Source organism: Notolepis coatsorum, assembly GCF_963971535.1.
Source record: "Notolepis coatsorum genome assembly, chromosome: 3".
Taxonomy (NCBI): Eukaryota; Metazoa; Chordata; class Actinopteri; order Aulopiformes; family Paralepididae; genus Notolepis; species Notolepis coatsorum.
Window position 1 is genome coordinate 198268139 of NC_140167.1, and position 16640 is coordinate 198284778.

The window sequence follows — 16640 nt, forward strand, 5'->3', positions numbered from 1 at the left end:
CTCCAGGACACAGTTAACCTAGATCTACCAGGACACAGTTAACCTAGATCTACAACTACAACGCTACAACTACTACTACTCTACTCCAGGACACAGTTAACCTAGATCTACTCTACAACTACCACTCCAGGACACAGTTTACCTAGATCTACTACTACTCTACCCCAGGACACAGTTAACCTAGATCTACCAGGACACAGTTAACCTAGATCTACAACTACAACGCTACTACAACTCGGTGTGTGTGTGTCTGTGTGTGACTGTGTGTGTGTGTGTGTGTGTGTGTGTGTATGTCGGTGTGTGTGTCTGTGTGTGTGTGTGTGTGTATGTGTGTATGTCGGTGTGTGTGTGTGTTTGTGTGTGATTGTGTGTGTGTGTGTGTGTGTGACTGTGTGTGTGTGACTGTGTGTGTGTGCGTCACAACCCGCAGTGTTTCACATTTGGATCTAGCAATAAATAAGAATAGTTTAAAATGATTCAGTTTAAAAATAGTCATCAGTAAGAAGTAAAAAGTGCAATAACCGACACATGAATTTGATAGGCAGTGTAAAAGAGTAGGCAGGGTAAGAATAAATACAAGTTGTGTCAGGATATCCCTGATGTTTCCTCTTGCCACTAGGTGGTAGCAGATATCTATCAGTGAAATGCCTGAGCAAAGAGATAGGTTTTAAGCTGTCTTTTAAAGATGTCTAGCGAGTTGGCTTCCCTGATGTTTTGGGGTAGTTTGTTCCATAGTTTTGGGGCATAGTTGATAAAGGCTGCATTACCGATCCTCTTTTGACTGCTTCTGGGAGCCTCTAGTAGTCCAGCAGCTGATGATCGCAGTGTTCTTGCTGGTGTGTAATTTATTAGAGTGTTGGCGATGTAGCTAGGTCCCTGTCCATTTAGAGCTTTGTATGTAAGGAGAAGGACCTTAAAGTCAATTCTAAATGTTACAGGAAGCCAGTGTAAAGCGGCTAGGACTGGACTAATGTGCTCTCTCCTTTTGGTTCTAGTTAGCAGTCGGGCTGCAGAGTTTTGGATTAGCTGAAGCCTCTCTGTGGTTTTCTTAGGGAGACCTGTAAAAAGTGCATTACAGTAGTCTAACCGGCTAGATATGAATGCATGAATTAGCTTCTCAGCATCGTTCTGATTAATAAATGGTCGTACTTTTGCTATATTTCTGAGATGGAAGAACGATGTTTTCGTCACTTTGCTAATATGAGAATTGAAGTTCAGTTCTGAATCTATGATAACCCCAAGACTAGTGACCTCAGATTTGATCCAAGGGGTTAGTCCCCCCAGGTTCTTTATTAATGTTTCTTTTTTAGTTTTGGAGCCGATAATTAGAATTTCAGTTTTGTTCTCGTTTAGTTTCAGGAAGTTCTTACTCATCCATTTATTTATTGACAGTAAGCAGTCTGTAATGGAGCTAATCGCTGTATCATTTGGTTCAGCAGATATGTACAGTTGTGTATCATCCGCATAGCTATGGAAATCTACATTATGTTCTCTGATGATATCACCCAGCGGTAACATGTAAAGGGAGAAGAGTAAAGGACCTAAGCAACTCCCTTGTGCAACTCCATAGTTGTTGTCGTATATATCAGACATGTGATCTCCTAGTTTAACATAGAATTTCCTCCCTCTGATGTATGTTTTAAACCAGCCCAGCACATGGTCTGAGAAACCGACATGGTTTTCAAGACGATCGATTAGAATATCGTGATCGATTGTATCAAATGCTGCACTGAGATCCAACAGGATAAGGATGGAGATCTTATTCTCGTCAGAGTTTAGTCTGAGGTCACTGATTATTTTGGTGAGGGCAGTTTCAGTGCTGTGATATTTTCTGAATCCTGACTGAAATTCTTCTAAGATGTTGTTTTCTTCAAGAAAGGAATTTATTTGAACTGAAACTATCTTTTCAAGTACTTTACTAATGAATGGTAGGTTGGATATTGGACGATAATTTGCCATTTCATTACTATCCAAGTTAGGTTTTTTTAGTAATGGCTTTACAACTGCTGTTTTAAAGGCATCCGGGAAAATACCAGTCCTAAGGGAAGTGTTTATGATATCTAGCACAGGGCTTGAAACACTATTAAATACCCGTTTGAAGAAAGCTGTAGGTATAGGGTCAATGTCTGAGGTGGAGGAGTTACATTCTGAGACAGTTTTGCAGAGTACATCTAATGTGATGCATGTGAAACTTCTCATGGTTACATTGCACGGTTTGCCGCAATCAACTTTATTTCCATCATGAGTAATGCTGGCCCTGATCAAGGTTATTTTGTTGTTAAAGAATAGTGCAAGTTCTTCACACTTAACCGTTGATGACTGAGGAGGTGTAGGGGCAGTGTTGAGTAGTACATTAATAGTGGAAAAGAGGATTCTGGAGTTTCCAGCATTTTCTGTAATGATTTTAGAGAAGTAATCTTTCCTTGCTAAGCGGATGGTTTTATTATAAGCAGTTAAAGCATCTTTGTATATATCACAGCATATGGTGGTTTTTGTTTTTCTCCATTTTCGCTCCGCTGCACGACATTTCCTTTTTTCTTTGTTGACCGTATTATAGTTTAACCAGGGCGAGGCTCTAGTTTTCTTCTTTTTCGTTTTTAATGGGGCGACAGAATTTAATATAGATGACATTGCATCATTGAGATTTTCTACCATTTCATTTAGAGAGCTGTCATGATTGTGTGGTTCATGTAGTCTGATAAGATCAATGAACTTTGATTCAGCTTTGTCGTTTAGGAGCCTCTTTTTAACTATGATTTCTTTTTTTGTTTTAGTAAGGGTTATTTGAGTATCAAAAAATATACAGTGATGGTCGGAGAGAGGTAATTCAGTTATTGAGATATTTGTTATGCTTAGCCCAGTTGTTGTTATAACTAAGTCTAGTGTATTCCCAAGCCGGTGAGTTGCATTTGTTATATGCTGTATTAGGTCAAAGCTATCCAGTAGATTTTTTAGTTCCATTTTTTGGAGAAGTTTTGGAGTCTGTTTTCTTATTAAAATGGATGTTCAGGTCTCCATTTAGGATCACCTTATCATATCCGGTAACACATAGTGAGATCAGTTCAGAGAGCTCCTGTATAAATATTGGCGAGTGTCTAGGCGGGCGGTATATTGTGACAATAATAGTTGATTCTGTTTTTAGTTCAATGGCAAGATATTCCATTGACATGAACTCGCCTAGTTCTGTGATTCTAAACAAGAGTTTTGAGGAGAAGATTGCTGCAACTCCTCCGCCCCTTTTATTTTTTCTGGGTATTTGAAAAAAGTTATAGTCTGGTGGACAAGCTTCTATCATTATTGATGTAGCTGTGTCAATATTTAGCCATGTCTCTACTAGGCAGATGCAATCTAAGTTATTTTCTTTAATCAGATCATTTACTAAGAATGTTTTATTATTAACAGTAAAAGCATAAAAGTATAAAGCTATAACTGCAGCCTATCACACATCATGTATCATAAGTCACTATAAAGCTATAACTAGCCGATCACACATGTATCATACGTCACTATAAAGCTATAGCTAGCCGATCACACATGTATCATACAGTAAGTCACTATGAAGCTATAACTAGCCTATCACCAGTGGCGTTGTGTGGGTAAAATAACAGAGGATGCCAAAAAATATATGTTATTAAAAGAAGATTTATTAAAATGTTTTATTAATATATATTTTTTTATTTATATTTAAGCCAAGCAGTCACCATGTACAGTATGGCTCAGCGGCCAGTCAAACCAAGCAGTCACCATGTACAGTATGGGTCGGCGGCCAGTCAAACCAAGTAGTCACCATGTACAGTATGGCTCGGTGGCCAGTCAAACCAAGCAGTCACCATGTACAGTATGGCTCGGTGGCCAGTCAAACCAAGCAGTCACCATGTACAGTATGGCTCGGTGCCCAGTCAAACCAAGCAGTCACCATGTACAGTATGGCTCGGTGGCCAGTCAAACCAAGCAGTCACCATGTACAGTATGGCTCGGTGGCCAGTCAAACCAAGCAGTCACCATGTACAGTATGGCTCGGTGGCCAGTCAAACCAAGCAGTCACCTAGCCCCTTTCGTGACTGTGATGCACTGTAATCATAACAACTACTACCTTACACTGTAATCATAACAACTACTACCTTACACTGTAATCATAACTACTACTACCTTACACTGTAATCATAACTACTACTACCTTACACTGTAATCATAACTACTACTACCATAACTACTACTACCTTATACTGTAATCATAACTTGCATTTGGCGTTGGGTGCATGATGCGCATGCGCTGTGATGGCGCACCAGGCAGCCAAATACAGAAATACAGCCGCGTTGAGCAGTGTTGACCAATTTAGAAAAATTATTTAAAATGTTTATTAGCAACGCAGAGCTTTCAAACCCTGCCGCGTGTGTGTGTGAAACCCTAATGGAATGCTTGGTACCTTTGAAATTTATATCTGATATATTTTGGACCCACCGCTAGCTTTTAAGCAGTGCTTGGTGGTGCAAATGAACCTGGCTACTACGGAGGAATAAGTGACTGCGTATTCGAGCCCCTGGCTTGCATCGCAGTCACGAAAGGGGCTACAACCAAGCTAGCTTGGTTACGTTAGTTAGCAACCAAGCTAGCCTGATAACATTAGTAGTTAGCAACCAAGCTAGCCTGATAATGTTAGTAGTTAGGCCATGTCCCCACGTATCTGGATCTTTTGCCAAACGGATATTCTCAGGCTCCGTTTAAAAATAAATCCTCGTCCACACGACAGTGTTAAAGAAAAAAACCTGATCCAGACGCAAACACATAAACGCATATAAATTGCTCCAACAAGCATGCGGGCCAGTAGGTGGCGATAAGCGATATCATTTCCATTGGCTATATTGACATACATAGATGATAAATAGATAGATATAGTGGAGGATTATGCAGTCCAGAGGAAACAACCAATCTAGATATGTCACGATTCAATGCTTTACTTCTGCGCACTGGGCGACGGAGAGATACAATGTCAATGTTGAGATCACAATCTCCTAGCCCCTTTCGTGACTGTGATGCACCGAGTGAATCCACAGTCACTTGCTCCTCAATAGGAAACCAACCTAGATTTACCATGAAGGACTGGTTCTAACCGAACCGTTCGTTATACAAGTATCACAGAGACGTTTCAAAGATACTCACAGTTGCACGAGGGTTTCGGACAGACATACGGGATGGTTTGAAATCTCGGCGTTGCTAATAAACATTTTAAATATTCTTTATAAACTGCTCAAAACGGCATTATTTCCGGCGTTGGGTGCATGATGCGCATGCGCTGTGATCACACCAGGCAGCCAACGCCGGAAATAATGCCGTTTTGAGCAGTTTATAAAAGATATTTAAAATGTTTATTAGCAACGCCGAGCTTTCAAACCATCCCGTATCTCTGTTCGAAACCCTCGTGCAACTGTGAGTACCTTTGACATTTCTCTGTGATACTTGTATAACAAACGGTTCGGTTAGAACCAGTCCTTCAGGGTAAATCTAGGTTGGTTTCCTATTGAGGAGCAAGTGACTGTGGATTCACTCGGTGCATCACATTCACGAAAGGGGCTAACAATCTCCGGATTCTGAAACTAAATATGGCGAGTCCTTATCACAAACTATATATATACTAATTACAACAAGACATTCATTAATTGCATTGTACATGTGGTGCCGTCGTCGCATATATAAGTAAGGATAGTTTGAATGACATTTCAGCACCAAGTCCACCGAAGTTATTATTACTTCAAAGCGCTAGGTGTAATAAGGATGTTTTAGGTGGTGGTAGTTTCTCTGTTAGGACATTATAGCTGAAATATATAGCCTAGCTAGCCTATAGTCAGTCTGATATATAGAGAAATAGTAAAGTAATATTCGCCAAACAATCTGACGGGCCAGATATTATTACGGCCCGCCACAGTCTGAGCATGCGTAGTGAGCTGTGGCGTCATCGTTTATCTAGACTATGCGTTTACAGTGGCTGCACGGATCCACTGAACGGATATTTTGGAAAATCTTCACTTTAAAATGCGTTTAAGAAAATCTCCGTTTATGTCTCTGAAAACACCCTTTTGCGTGTGGATGAAAGGCCCAATCGTGGAATAAAATGTGCGTTTGGCAAAAGATCCAGATACGTGGGGACATGGCCTTAGTTGCTGGCGGGCTTCACTTGTCTGTTAGTGCTATGGGGGCTACTTGACAATGTTTATGGAAACCGGCCCCAGGCTAGGGTCCTTTGTTCAGCCACCTAGGCGACAGAAGGCCTTGGTCTGAAGACCATTGTAGTTTTAACTAGTGGGCCGTGACCATTAACACTGGTGATCCCTGTGTGTTCTGGACGAGTGGATTCTCTCTGTCCCGTGTTAAGCCCCTTCTTTCATATCCAAATGAGAGTGTTCCTTCACGAGGAGATATGTGCATGGATGTGCGATAGCGGCAGATCCATGTTCAAGTCAGCTACACAGGCCAGTTTGGTATTGTGCTGATTCCGTCGGGTGTTGGTAAAATCACCGTTGTAAAGCAGTGTTGACATCTTGTTTCTCTTTTCTCTTAAAAAGTGAGGATAGGTTCAGAACGGCGGCCTGTCTGGGTGAGTGTTATGTCATTGTATACATGTTCAGGTGATAGCTGCTTAGCTTACGGTTAGCCAGTCAGCTGTTAGCTGCTGTGTTAGCCTGCTGGGATCGCTGCATGGCCTACTTAGGTGGGCCTAATGTTAGCCAGTCAGCTGTTAGCTGCGGCGCTAGCATGTCGTGATCACTAGGTAACGTTAGCTTGCTGCTGTAGGCCAAGGCCTGGCGCGGGGTAGCTTTAGCTCCTCGCGCGCCGCCGCGAGCGCCGTTAGCTCGGCGTCTCGCGAGCAGGGGCAGTAGCGCCCGAACGGTTGGAGCGGCCGTTAGCTTAATGCTACTCTGTTGAACGTGCTTTGATTTTAACATGTTTTACACTCTTGACTACGATGTCATCCTTGACAGGGGATGTTTCGTCGACCCTGCCCTGAGCCAGGACGGCAAGGTTGCGTCAACAAAGAGGACTGTAGTGCGGGTTGGAGCGGCGACGCTGCCCAGTTCGAACAACACAGGAGCGGCTGTGTTCCTACGGTGTCTGTGACTGCACTTCGCTGATCTACGTTCCGGGTAGGACAAGGTTTGACCAGACCTTATAACACGTCTTGATTGCTGAGGTTGTGCTAAAACTGCTGGAGAAACTTTATTTTCCTAAAAGAAAAGATGGTTTGGTCGCTGTCGTGTGTGCTTAGCAAGGCCTGTGGTCGATACTAATCGAGAATTATGTATTCTCTCATTGTGAAAAACGGCGTTCCTCTGTAGAGTGTTTTTGCCATTTTTTGTAGGTGATGATGGGTTGTGTGTGTCATGTGACCTGCAACTGGGTTGGACTGGCCACAGAAGCACATGTGTATGTTGGACCGGGGCTCTTAGAGCCCTCTCTATTCTGTGTTTTTTCCTTAGTAAAAATCAGATAGCAGGTTAGCTCATGCGCTGTGTGGAGCTGTCAAACGCTTCATAGAGCTGACTATGACTGTGTCATATTCTCTTTTTGTCATTACATCATATCATGGGTGTGGGGTCGTAAAGGGGTGAACTGGTAACCTTTCCTCCCCCCCTTGTTTCTGTCGGTCAGGGGTACACCCCCTGTCCTTCAAGGTTCCCGTCACGTGGCGGTTCGGCACGTTACGGGGGGGGGGGGGGAGGGAGTTTCCTGGTCCCACGGCCTGGTATATTGGGCGTGTGCACCGCAGGAATTCCCCCGCCATAGAGTACGTCACCGTGCACGTCTCTGTTGGTAGGACTTCCGTGTGCTGTTCAGGTCCATGTGATGGATCTGTTTCAGGGGGATGGTCAGGGCTCCTCCTCACCAAGCGCCTATTCGGGCCTTCTGTGAGTTCGGACTCCTTCTTCCATGGGAGGGAGCCTCCATCAGAGTACAGAGCCTTCCTCCTCAGATTGTCAAAGTGAGTGGACCCTCTAGAAGGTGTCCTATTCTATTGTATATGTATTCGATTCAATTCGATTGTTGAGTGTGTATGGGTTCAGTGCCTCTTCCCCGGAGAGCCCTAAAACCAATTTTTTACATGGCTCAAGGTGCAATATATTCTTTTCAATCTGTACAGCTCGCGTGGGAAGTCTCTCTGGGGATCCCCGTCTCCTTCCTATGGGAGGGTGGTGGGATGTAAAAATGTGAAAATGTTTTACCCCTGGCTGTGTAGACTGGGATACATACTGTTGATGCTTCCTTCTTTTCTATTCAAAAAGTGTTGGAGTTAGGAAGTGTCACACCCCTCTTGTCGTTCCCCTGGGCACCTTGGGGATTCAATGACAGGTCTAAATAGCCTGTTCATTGATGGGGGTGTGTCCCGACGCACGTATAGTGCTAGCTCGCTGTAAACAGGCGACTGACCGGCACGCCTTGGTTGCTTGTGGTTGAAACGGCGTTTTTATAAAGCAACTGAGATGGGGGTTTTTCCTCTTCCGACGACCAAATCCCACGACCTGGGTTGGTTTTTCGACGGATTCTCGTTCATGTCTGGGGGATGATGACGGAATGGATCTGAACATATGTAGAGGGGTCTCACGCCCTTGGGGTGGGCCACCAGGCGCGGTTCGCCCGAACGTCTGGGTGGCGCCTTCTTTTCATGTTAAGATCGACACGCATATCTGCCCTTTCTCCTGGAGTAGGCATGTCGGCGTGGTTAGGGCACGGGACTGGTTCTGGTCACGCTGGTCCGGATCAGTTGAACCCGTTGTCTGCCGGGGATGCAGATCTGCTGTTCTGGTACCCTGAGGGACTTGGGCTTTTTTCAGGGGGAAAAGTGCCAGGTCGGTCCGGGTGTCACGGGGTTAAGCGCTATGGGGACCCTGGTTGGGTACGTTTTTACTCAGCACTGTCGTAATGGCTTGCGGCCATGCCAACCTGTACACGCTCGATCTCGTCGGATCTCGGCCGCTACGCAGGTTGGTCCTGGTTGGTACTTGGTTGGGAGACCGCCTGGGAAGGCCAGGTGCGGTGTGCTTAGGGGCTGGTTCTCCATTCTTTTTCGCTCCTCTCTCGCGCATGGCGAAGAGGGGCCTGTTGGGGTGGTCTTTGACCTCCTCTGGTGACCCTGTGCTTCCCGTATCGCCAGGCCCGGTCCGAGGTAATGTTCGTCGACCCGTAGGCCTGGGTTAACCCTTTTTTGAAAACTGAGACACTTGTACTGCGGTATAGCCGGTGTATACCCGCAGGTGTGTTTTGGAGTTTTTTCTTGAGGGGTTATAGGAACAACCACCGCATTGGGTAACGCCAAGGTGGTTGATTCCCTGGTGTGTTGGTGCAGTGTCAACTCTCGGGTTCACCGGTTGAGGGTGCCCCTGCACGTTCATGACGTCTGCCAATCGTGTCAGCCTTCTCTGCCTCAACCCCTCTGGGTGGGGGTTTTTAAATGGAGGCTTGGTCATTCAACAATGCCAGCATACGCCCCTTCCGCCGGGGCGGCTGTGTTCAGCTGTCCCCTCTGGCGCCTGTCTCGTCCGCAGTCTCCAGGCTAGGGTTAACAGCCTGTTGCCTGGTTTTTTCCCCGGTGCGCTGCCTGCTTCCGTTGGTTAACCTTTTTTGTGTGCTTACGGCCATGCTGACTGCCTGTTCTGCAGGGTCAGTGTGCCAGGCGGTGTACTATTGGGGGGACAGGGCCCGCTCGGCTTACGGCCATACCAACCTGAACACGCCCGATCTCGTCCGATCTCGGAAGCTAAGCAGGTTCTGGCTTGGTTAGTACTTGGATGGGATACCGCCTGGGAATACCAGGTGCAGTAACTGAGGGGCCTTTGTCCGAATACGCTGGCGATGTGGGGGGCGGGGCACTACGTGCCCACCTGGTGGGGTCTTGATGCTGGCATCATGGACTTCTCCGGGCCCCCATTCCAGGGAGTCCAGTCCTTTTGGTGGGTCTGGGTCTTCCTTCGCACTCCGCTGCTACGGCCTTGCCACGGGGTTGGGTTTGCCCTTGACCCCGTGATTCTGGGGGCAGTAACGAGGTTGTTCCTCCGTTCGTTCCCGGGTGGCATGCGGGTTGTGCGTGTGTGTAGTCGTGGGGTCAAGCCACGGTCTGCTCACCCTGTGCGTTGAGTTGCTTGAGTGCCTCTTCGCACGGTCGGGTCTGTCGCCCTCCATTAGGGGGGGTCGGGGGGGCTCGGCCCTCCCTGTTCTGATGGTTGTGGGGGGCTGTCAGCGGGGTGTATTTGTCAGCCAGCGGCTCCGCTTGGCCTCCCATTGTGCAGTGTGATGCCAAGCAGAGCCCCTAACGGAACAGAACGTTAGGTTATGGCTATAACCAAGTTCTGTTAGTTAGGGGTGACGCTTGGCATCAGACGGCCGCTGCAGCCCTTGACCTCACCTTGTGGTGAAAGCTTGGGAAGGAGGAGAGCAGGTGACCACACACCTGCTTATGAAGGTAAGCTGATGAGGGGTGTGGTCAGACTAATACTGGTATTAAAGGTAAATTTTTGTGGAATTTATTCAGTGCGCGTGCACGTACGCGAGGGAGTGCAATGTGATGCCAAGCGTCACCCCTAACTAACAGAACTTGGTTATAGCCATAACCTAACGATAATACTGATCCACTCATTCTTTAATTACTTTTGTACATAGTTTAATAGCTTAATTAAATTACTTTTCTTTAAAAACCTTAAGTACTTGTGTGGTCTCCCTTGTTTTTGTCTATACCTTGAGCTTGGTTCATGACCAAGCTAGCCTGATAACGTTAGAGTTAGCAACTAAGCTAGCCTATGCAAGCTGCTTACCTGGCCAATGTGGTCCTCCTCCTGGACAGATATATTTGTTAAATCATAATATCCACAGTGGTGTGCTGTGCTGGCCTGGTCCCCAGTAAAGGTCCCGCCGGCGAAAAATAAGTTGCTGCTTAATGAATGAATCCGAGAGATGAATCCTAATTTCCCCTCTATGAGTGACTAAATAATCGACTATATCTAGATCTGCCATTATGGTGGTAGTTGTTTTCTTACAATGGCACTGACAGACAGTTTGACAGTTTGATACTACTAAGAGATAATTCGAACGTGCCCGCGAGGGGATGACGTTCAGACGTTGTTGTTGTCGTCACGTTAGGTGGACGTCAGGTGGAAACGTTCTGGACTGGCCCGGCCCCAAGGCGGCAAATTTGAAGACGCTAGACTACTTGCCAGCCAGACTGCCCCGTGTTAACACATTGGGTGCCGGCCATTGTGCCCATCTTATACCACTCTCTGCCAGCACTGTAACCCTATGGAGATGTTTACCTTCTTTGCAGGGCTATAACTTTTTAAATATTATAGCTATATCTGCATTACTATGGCCCATTCAACATCGATTATCTATCGTTCAGGATGTGGGAACGTTATATTTTTTCATACATTGTTGTGTTAATACCGTCTACAATATAAGTATGTTTTTAAGCTTTTCTGCTGTAATTCCAAAAACGCTAGTTATAGGCCCTGACGCATATGATAGATTATCGATTGGCGTTTCTTTCCTATACACGCTATATTAAAAAATTCAAATGTATATGATCGGTATACATTATGCTTCATCATGCGTGAAGGAAAGGGGGGGGGTCATTTATAATTCCTTGATCGTCAGTAACAGCTTTATTTAGTATGGGTTGATATGTTGAGCAGATGGTTTGCAGTGAAATGAATAAACAATCGGGCTGAAAATAACGTTATATTCCTCTTACCGTTCGCCGATGAGACTGGAGGAAAAATATCCCAATTATTTTACGCCGATCTCCTAGATCCATTTCCGGTTTGTATGGCGCAATAAACGCCGAAATCATATTGATTATTGCGTTTCGAAAGCGATCCAAATGCACTCAAGTGTGTATATTGATCCACGTAACAAGATAGTACTGCCGGAGGAATTTCCTTGACGCACCGATCGCCACTTCCGGTTTAGCATGAGTGTAACTCGCCCGACCATCCACCAGGCGGCGGTATTGAGGCGTTGCAATCTCAGACAGGGTGCCGCTGCAGTCCGGAGGGAGGCTGGATGAATTATGAATGCCATGGCGAAAAAATTTAATATTGATCCCAAAAACGATTTACGCCAGTGTTGGCGTTCAACGCATGGCGGGCAATAACGACTTACGCCGTTTATGGCGCACAATGTCTTAAGGCGTAGGGCATTAACCCAACCCCTTTATTAACCCTTTAATCGCCAAGGACGACTTTAGACGTCATTGCTCGCCATGCTTAATCTGCCAATGACGTCGTACAGCGTCTTTGAGATCAATATTTCAAAAATCTGTCATGGCAATCATATTTCACCCACAGAGACTTGAGACTTGCTGTTGATCTCCTCTCAACTCTCCAACGGTTCAAGACCGCCATCTGGTGGCCGATCGGCGAATCGCCAAAACCGTAAGTGACGCGCCGGAAGTGGTGCTCACCCATATTTCGTCCGGCCACTCGCTATCGCTAGCGGGACTCCAGCTTGATACACTGGATAGCGATCCGTTGCCAATAACTCGATAAACAACATGATTTGGACGTATATAGTATTATACAACCTGGAACTGGACCAACTAGATCGACATCCCATAATAGAGAACTTTCTGCTCCACGCTGATCGCCCAATGCTACGAGGAAGCTGCGGTGAGTTTCAGCGTGTTTGATTATTATTATACATACACACTGCTCCGATCAACATATCACCCATACTAAATAAATTATTTAACGTCGGCCACGGACTTATAAACACCCCCCCCCCCCCCCCCCCCCTCCGGTCACCAGCAGATGATGAGGCATGACGTGTAGGACCTTGTACAATTGAAATTTTTGATCTGACGTCAATCTGTATCAAACTACATTCGATGATCTAGTATTTGTGGCTATAACTCACGTTCTATGGAATGCTGCAGAAAACGATAAAAACATATTTATACTTTAGACCATATTTTAGTATGAATGTGTGAATGAAAAAGTAGAACGTTGCTACATCCTAAACAATAGACTTGATGTTGAATGGGCCATAGTAATGTCAATTTAGCAATACAATTTAAAAAGTTATAGCCCTGCAAAGAAGGGGAACATCTCCATAGACAAATAGAGCTAGCAGAGGACGGTATAAGGATGGATATAAGCATGATGGCAGAGAAAGGGTTAAGCTTGAATCTTATTGGCTAATAAAAATTGGTTGTGGAGTCCACAACCAACCACAATGTGGACGCTAGAAAAAGACACCTCCCCCTATGCAAATTTCCTCTTTTCTCAATGTCAATCAAAATAATGCTGCCTGAGCACAGAGTGACTGCCAGGCCCTGCCTCAGTGAGTCTGACAGAGTGTTAGAGAGCGTGAGAAGGAGAAGAGGGAGAACATTAAAAAAAAAAATTATAACACACAGATGAAAAATAAAAAAATGTTATTATTATTGTAAACTATATATATATTAGGGCTGTCCCCGACTAAGGATTTGGATGGTCGACTATGATTGGCCAAAATTTGCCATTAGTCGACTATTGGTCGACTAAAAAATAAAAAAAAAAGTATAATAAAATGTATCATTCCATTTGGGCTGTGGGGGGTGCTTAATGTCTGAAGGAGTCGACTGAAGGCTTCTTGTCCTCTGCAAAAGCATGCAATTGGTCCACTGATAGATACATCTTGATATTTGTCTAGTCTAGTGTGTTCATTAGACGGGTGAAATCCTCTTTCAGTGCCTCTGTGCCTGTTTTCGTAGGCAGTTAGCCTCTTTTCTTTTGGAAAGAATGATAAAAAAAATAAAAAATTATAAATATATATTTTTTATATATATTCGACTAAGAGGTTGGCCAGTCGACTACGGCTCCTTTCGACCGATTAGTCGACTAATATTTTTGGGGAAGCTTGGCTTCCCTTGGCTCCCATGAATATTCGCCACTGCCTATCACACATGTATCATACGTCACTTTAAAGCTATAACTGTAACCTATCACACTATAACTGCGCTCACCGCTGTCTCGGTCTCGGTCTCGGTCCCGGTCCCGGTCTCGGTCCCGGCGCTGGCTGTGGAGGCGGGCGGCAGCAGCGATCTTCATCTCCAGCTGCTTGCGCTTGGCTGCGTCCGCTGGCATGGGGTCGCTGTAGTGAGGCCGCAGGCGGCACTCGCGCTGAGCCCTCACCGTCTCCGCCGGCTCATAGGCCGTGTCCGAGCTGGAGCGCCTGCAGCCGGGCCCGGGGTGCTGCTGTGGTTGGACAGACATGCACGTCAATCAACGTCAAGCAAACATTCAAAGGAAATTGGGAGGATTGTTCCCCGGAGTGAAAAAGAGAATAGACGGTGAGAGAGTGGGGAGACAGGGGGTCAGAAGGGGAGAGAGTGGGGAGAGAGTGGTCAGGAGGGGAGAGAGTGGGGAGAGAGGGGGAGACAGGGGGTCAGGAGGGGAGAGAGTGGGGAGAGAGGGGTCAGGAGGGGAGAGAGTGGGGAGAGAGGGGGTCAGGGGGGGAGATAGTGTGGAGAGAGGGGTCAGGAGGGGAGAGAGGGGAGAGAGTGGGGAGAGAGGGGTCAGGAGGGGAGAGAGGGGAGAGAGGGGGGAAACAGGGGTCAGGAGGGGAGAGTGGGGAGAGAGGGGGGAGACAGGGGTCAGGAGGGGAGAGAGTGGGGAGAGAGGGGTCAGGAGGGGAGAGAGTGGGGAGAGAGGGGTCAGGAGGGGAGAGAGTGGGGAGAGAGGGGTCAGGAGGGGAGATAGTGGGGAGAGAGGGGTCAGGAGGGGAGAGAGTGGGGAGAGAGGGGTCAGGAGGGGAGACAGGGGTCAGGAGGGGAGAGAGTGGGGAGAGAGGGGTCAGGAGGCAAGACAGGGGTCAGGAGGGGAGAGAGTGGGGAGAGAGGGGTCAGGAGGGGAGAAAGTGGGGAGAGAGGGGTCAGGAGGGGAGAGAGTGGGGAGAGAGGGGTCAGGAGGGGAGAGAGTGGGGAGAGAGGGGTCAGGAGGGAAGACAGGGGTCAGGAGGGGAGATAGGGGTCAGGATGGGAGACAGTGGGTCAGGAGGGGAGAGAGGGGGGAGACAGGGGTCAGGAGGGGAGAGAGTGGGGAGAGAGGGGTCAGGAGGGAAGACAGGGGTCAGGAGGGGAGAGAGTGGGGAGAGAGGGGTCAGGAGTGGAGACAGTGGGGAGAGAGGGGTCAGGAGGGGAGAGAGTGGGGAGAGAGGGGTCAGGAGGGGAGAGAGTGGGGAGAGAGGGGTCAGGAGGGGAGAGAGTGGGGAGATAGGGGTCATGAGGGGAGAGAGTGGGGAGAGAGGGGTCAGGAGGGGAGACAGTGGGTCAGGAGGGGAGAGAGGGATCAGGAGGGGAGAGAATGGGGAGAGAGGGGTCAGGAGGGGAGAGAGTGGGTCAGGAGGGGAGACAGGGGTCAGGAGGGGAGAGAGTGGGGAGACAGGGGTCAGGAGTAGGGATGTCCCGATCCGATCTGATCTCTGCCAACGACGAAAGGGCCTACCTGGAAGAGGTAGAGAACCTGTCACAGTGGTGTCAGGAGAACTGCCTCTCCCTGAACGTCAGCAAAACAAAAGAGATGATTGTGGACATCAGGAGGTCGGGGGTCAAGGACTACAGCCCCCTCAGCATCGACGGGGCACCGGTTGAGAGAGTGAACAGTTTCAAGTACCTCGGAGCCCACATATCCGAGGACTTGACATGGACCACACACATTGACAGTGTTGTGAAGAAGGCACGACAACGCCTCTACTTCCTCAGGCGCCTAAGGAAGTTCCAAGTCAGTCAGAAGATCCTTAGGAACTTCTACTCATGTACAATAGAGAGCATCCTGACCGGCAACATCACCTCCTGGTTTGGGAATAGCACTGCACAAGACCGTAGCAGACTACAAAGAGTGACACGTTCAGCCGAACGCACAATTGGAGGGGGGCTTCCCACCCTCCAGAACATTTACATCAAGCGGTGCAAGGGGAAGGCTAAGAGAATTATTAAGGACTCGAGCCACCCGAACAACTGCCTCTTTGAACTGCTGCGGTCAGGCAAGCGATACCGGAGTCTTAAGGCGAGCACAGAAAGACTCAGAAGAAGCTTCTATCCCCAGGCCATCAGGCTGCTAAACGAACAATAATCGCTAAACGAACAATAATCACTATGCAACAACCATCAAATGCACACAGCACACACACCCACACGCACACACTCACTCAAACAAACAACACACTGCAGCACCCACTCTCCACACTTTAGATCACACAAACACACTTACACTTTATATTTATTGATAAAGGATTTGCACTACAACTCGTACACCTACTGTGAATTGTACCTAAATTGCACCTCGTCCCATTTCTCCATTTCTGCCTTGCACTATATAGTATTGTATATTAGTACACTGCACAGTATTGTATATTGTATGGTAACTACGTCTATTCTGCATCGAACATTGTACATATGTCTAAACTGAACACTGTGACCTCTTTTTTTTACTTCTAATTTTACTATGTTTTTATTTCATACTTATCTTGTCTTGCACAGTCTCTGGAGCGCAACAGTAAGAAGCATTTTGTACAAAAGTATTCTGTACTTCTGTATGACAACTATTAAAAAAAATAAAAAAAATAAAAAGGATCGGGATTATTATATTTTTTTTATCGGGAGTGAAAAAATATATAATAA

The 16640-nt window shown here is 46.7% G+C and overlaps 1 protein-coding gene across 1 annotated transcript in view; it reads right to left on the reverse strand.

Annotated features, from left to right (window-relative positions):
- The window catches only part of arhgef49 (Rho guanine nucleotide exchange factor 49), a gene marked incomplete at both ends in the record, with an annotated part of 46113 nt that extends 31878 nt beyond the window's left edge, over window positions 1–14235 (reverse strand). The window contains 1 exon segment of the mRNA XM_084311500.1: window positions 13986–14235. Within this exon segment, the coding sequence (XP_084167626.1) occupies window positions 13986–14235 (250 nt within the window).
- Between the last annotated feature and the right edge of the window lie 2405 nt (window positions 14236–16640).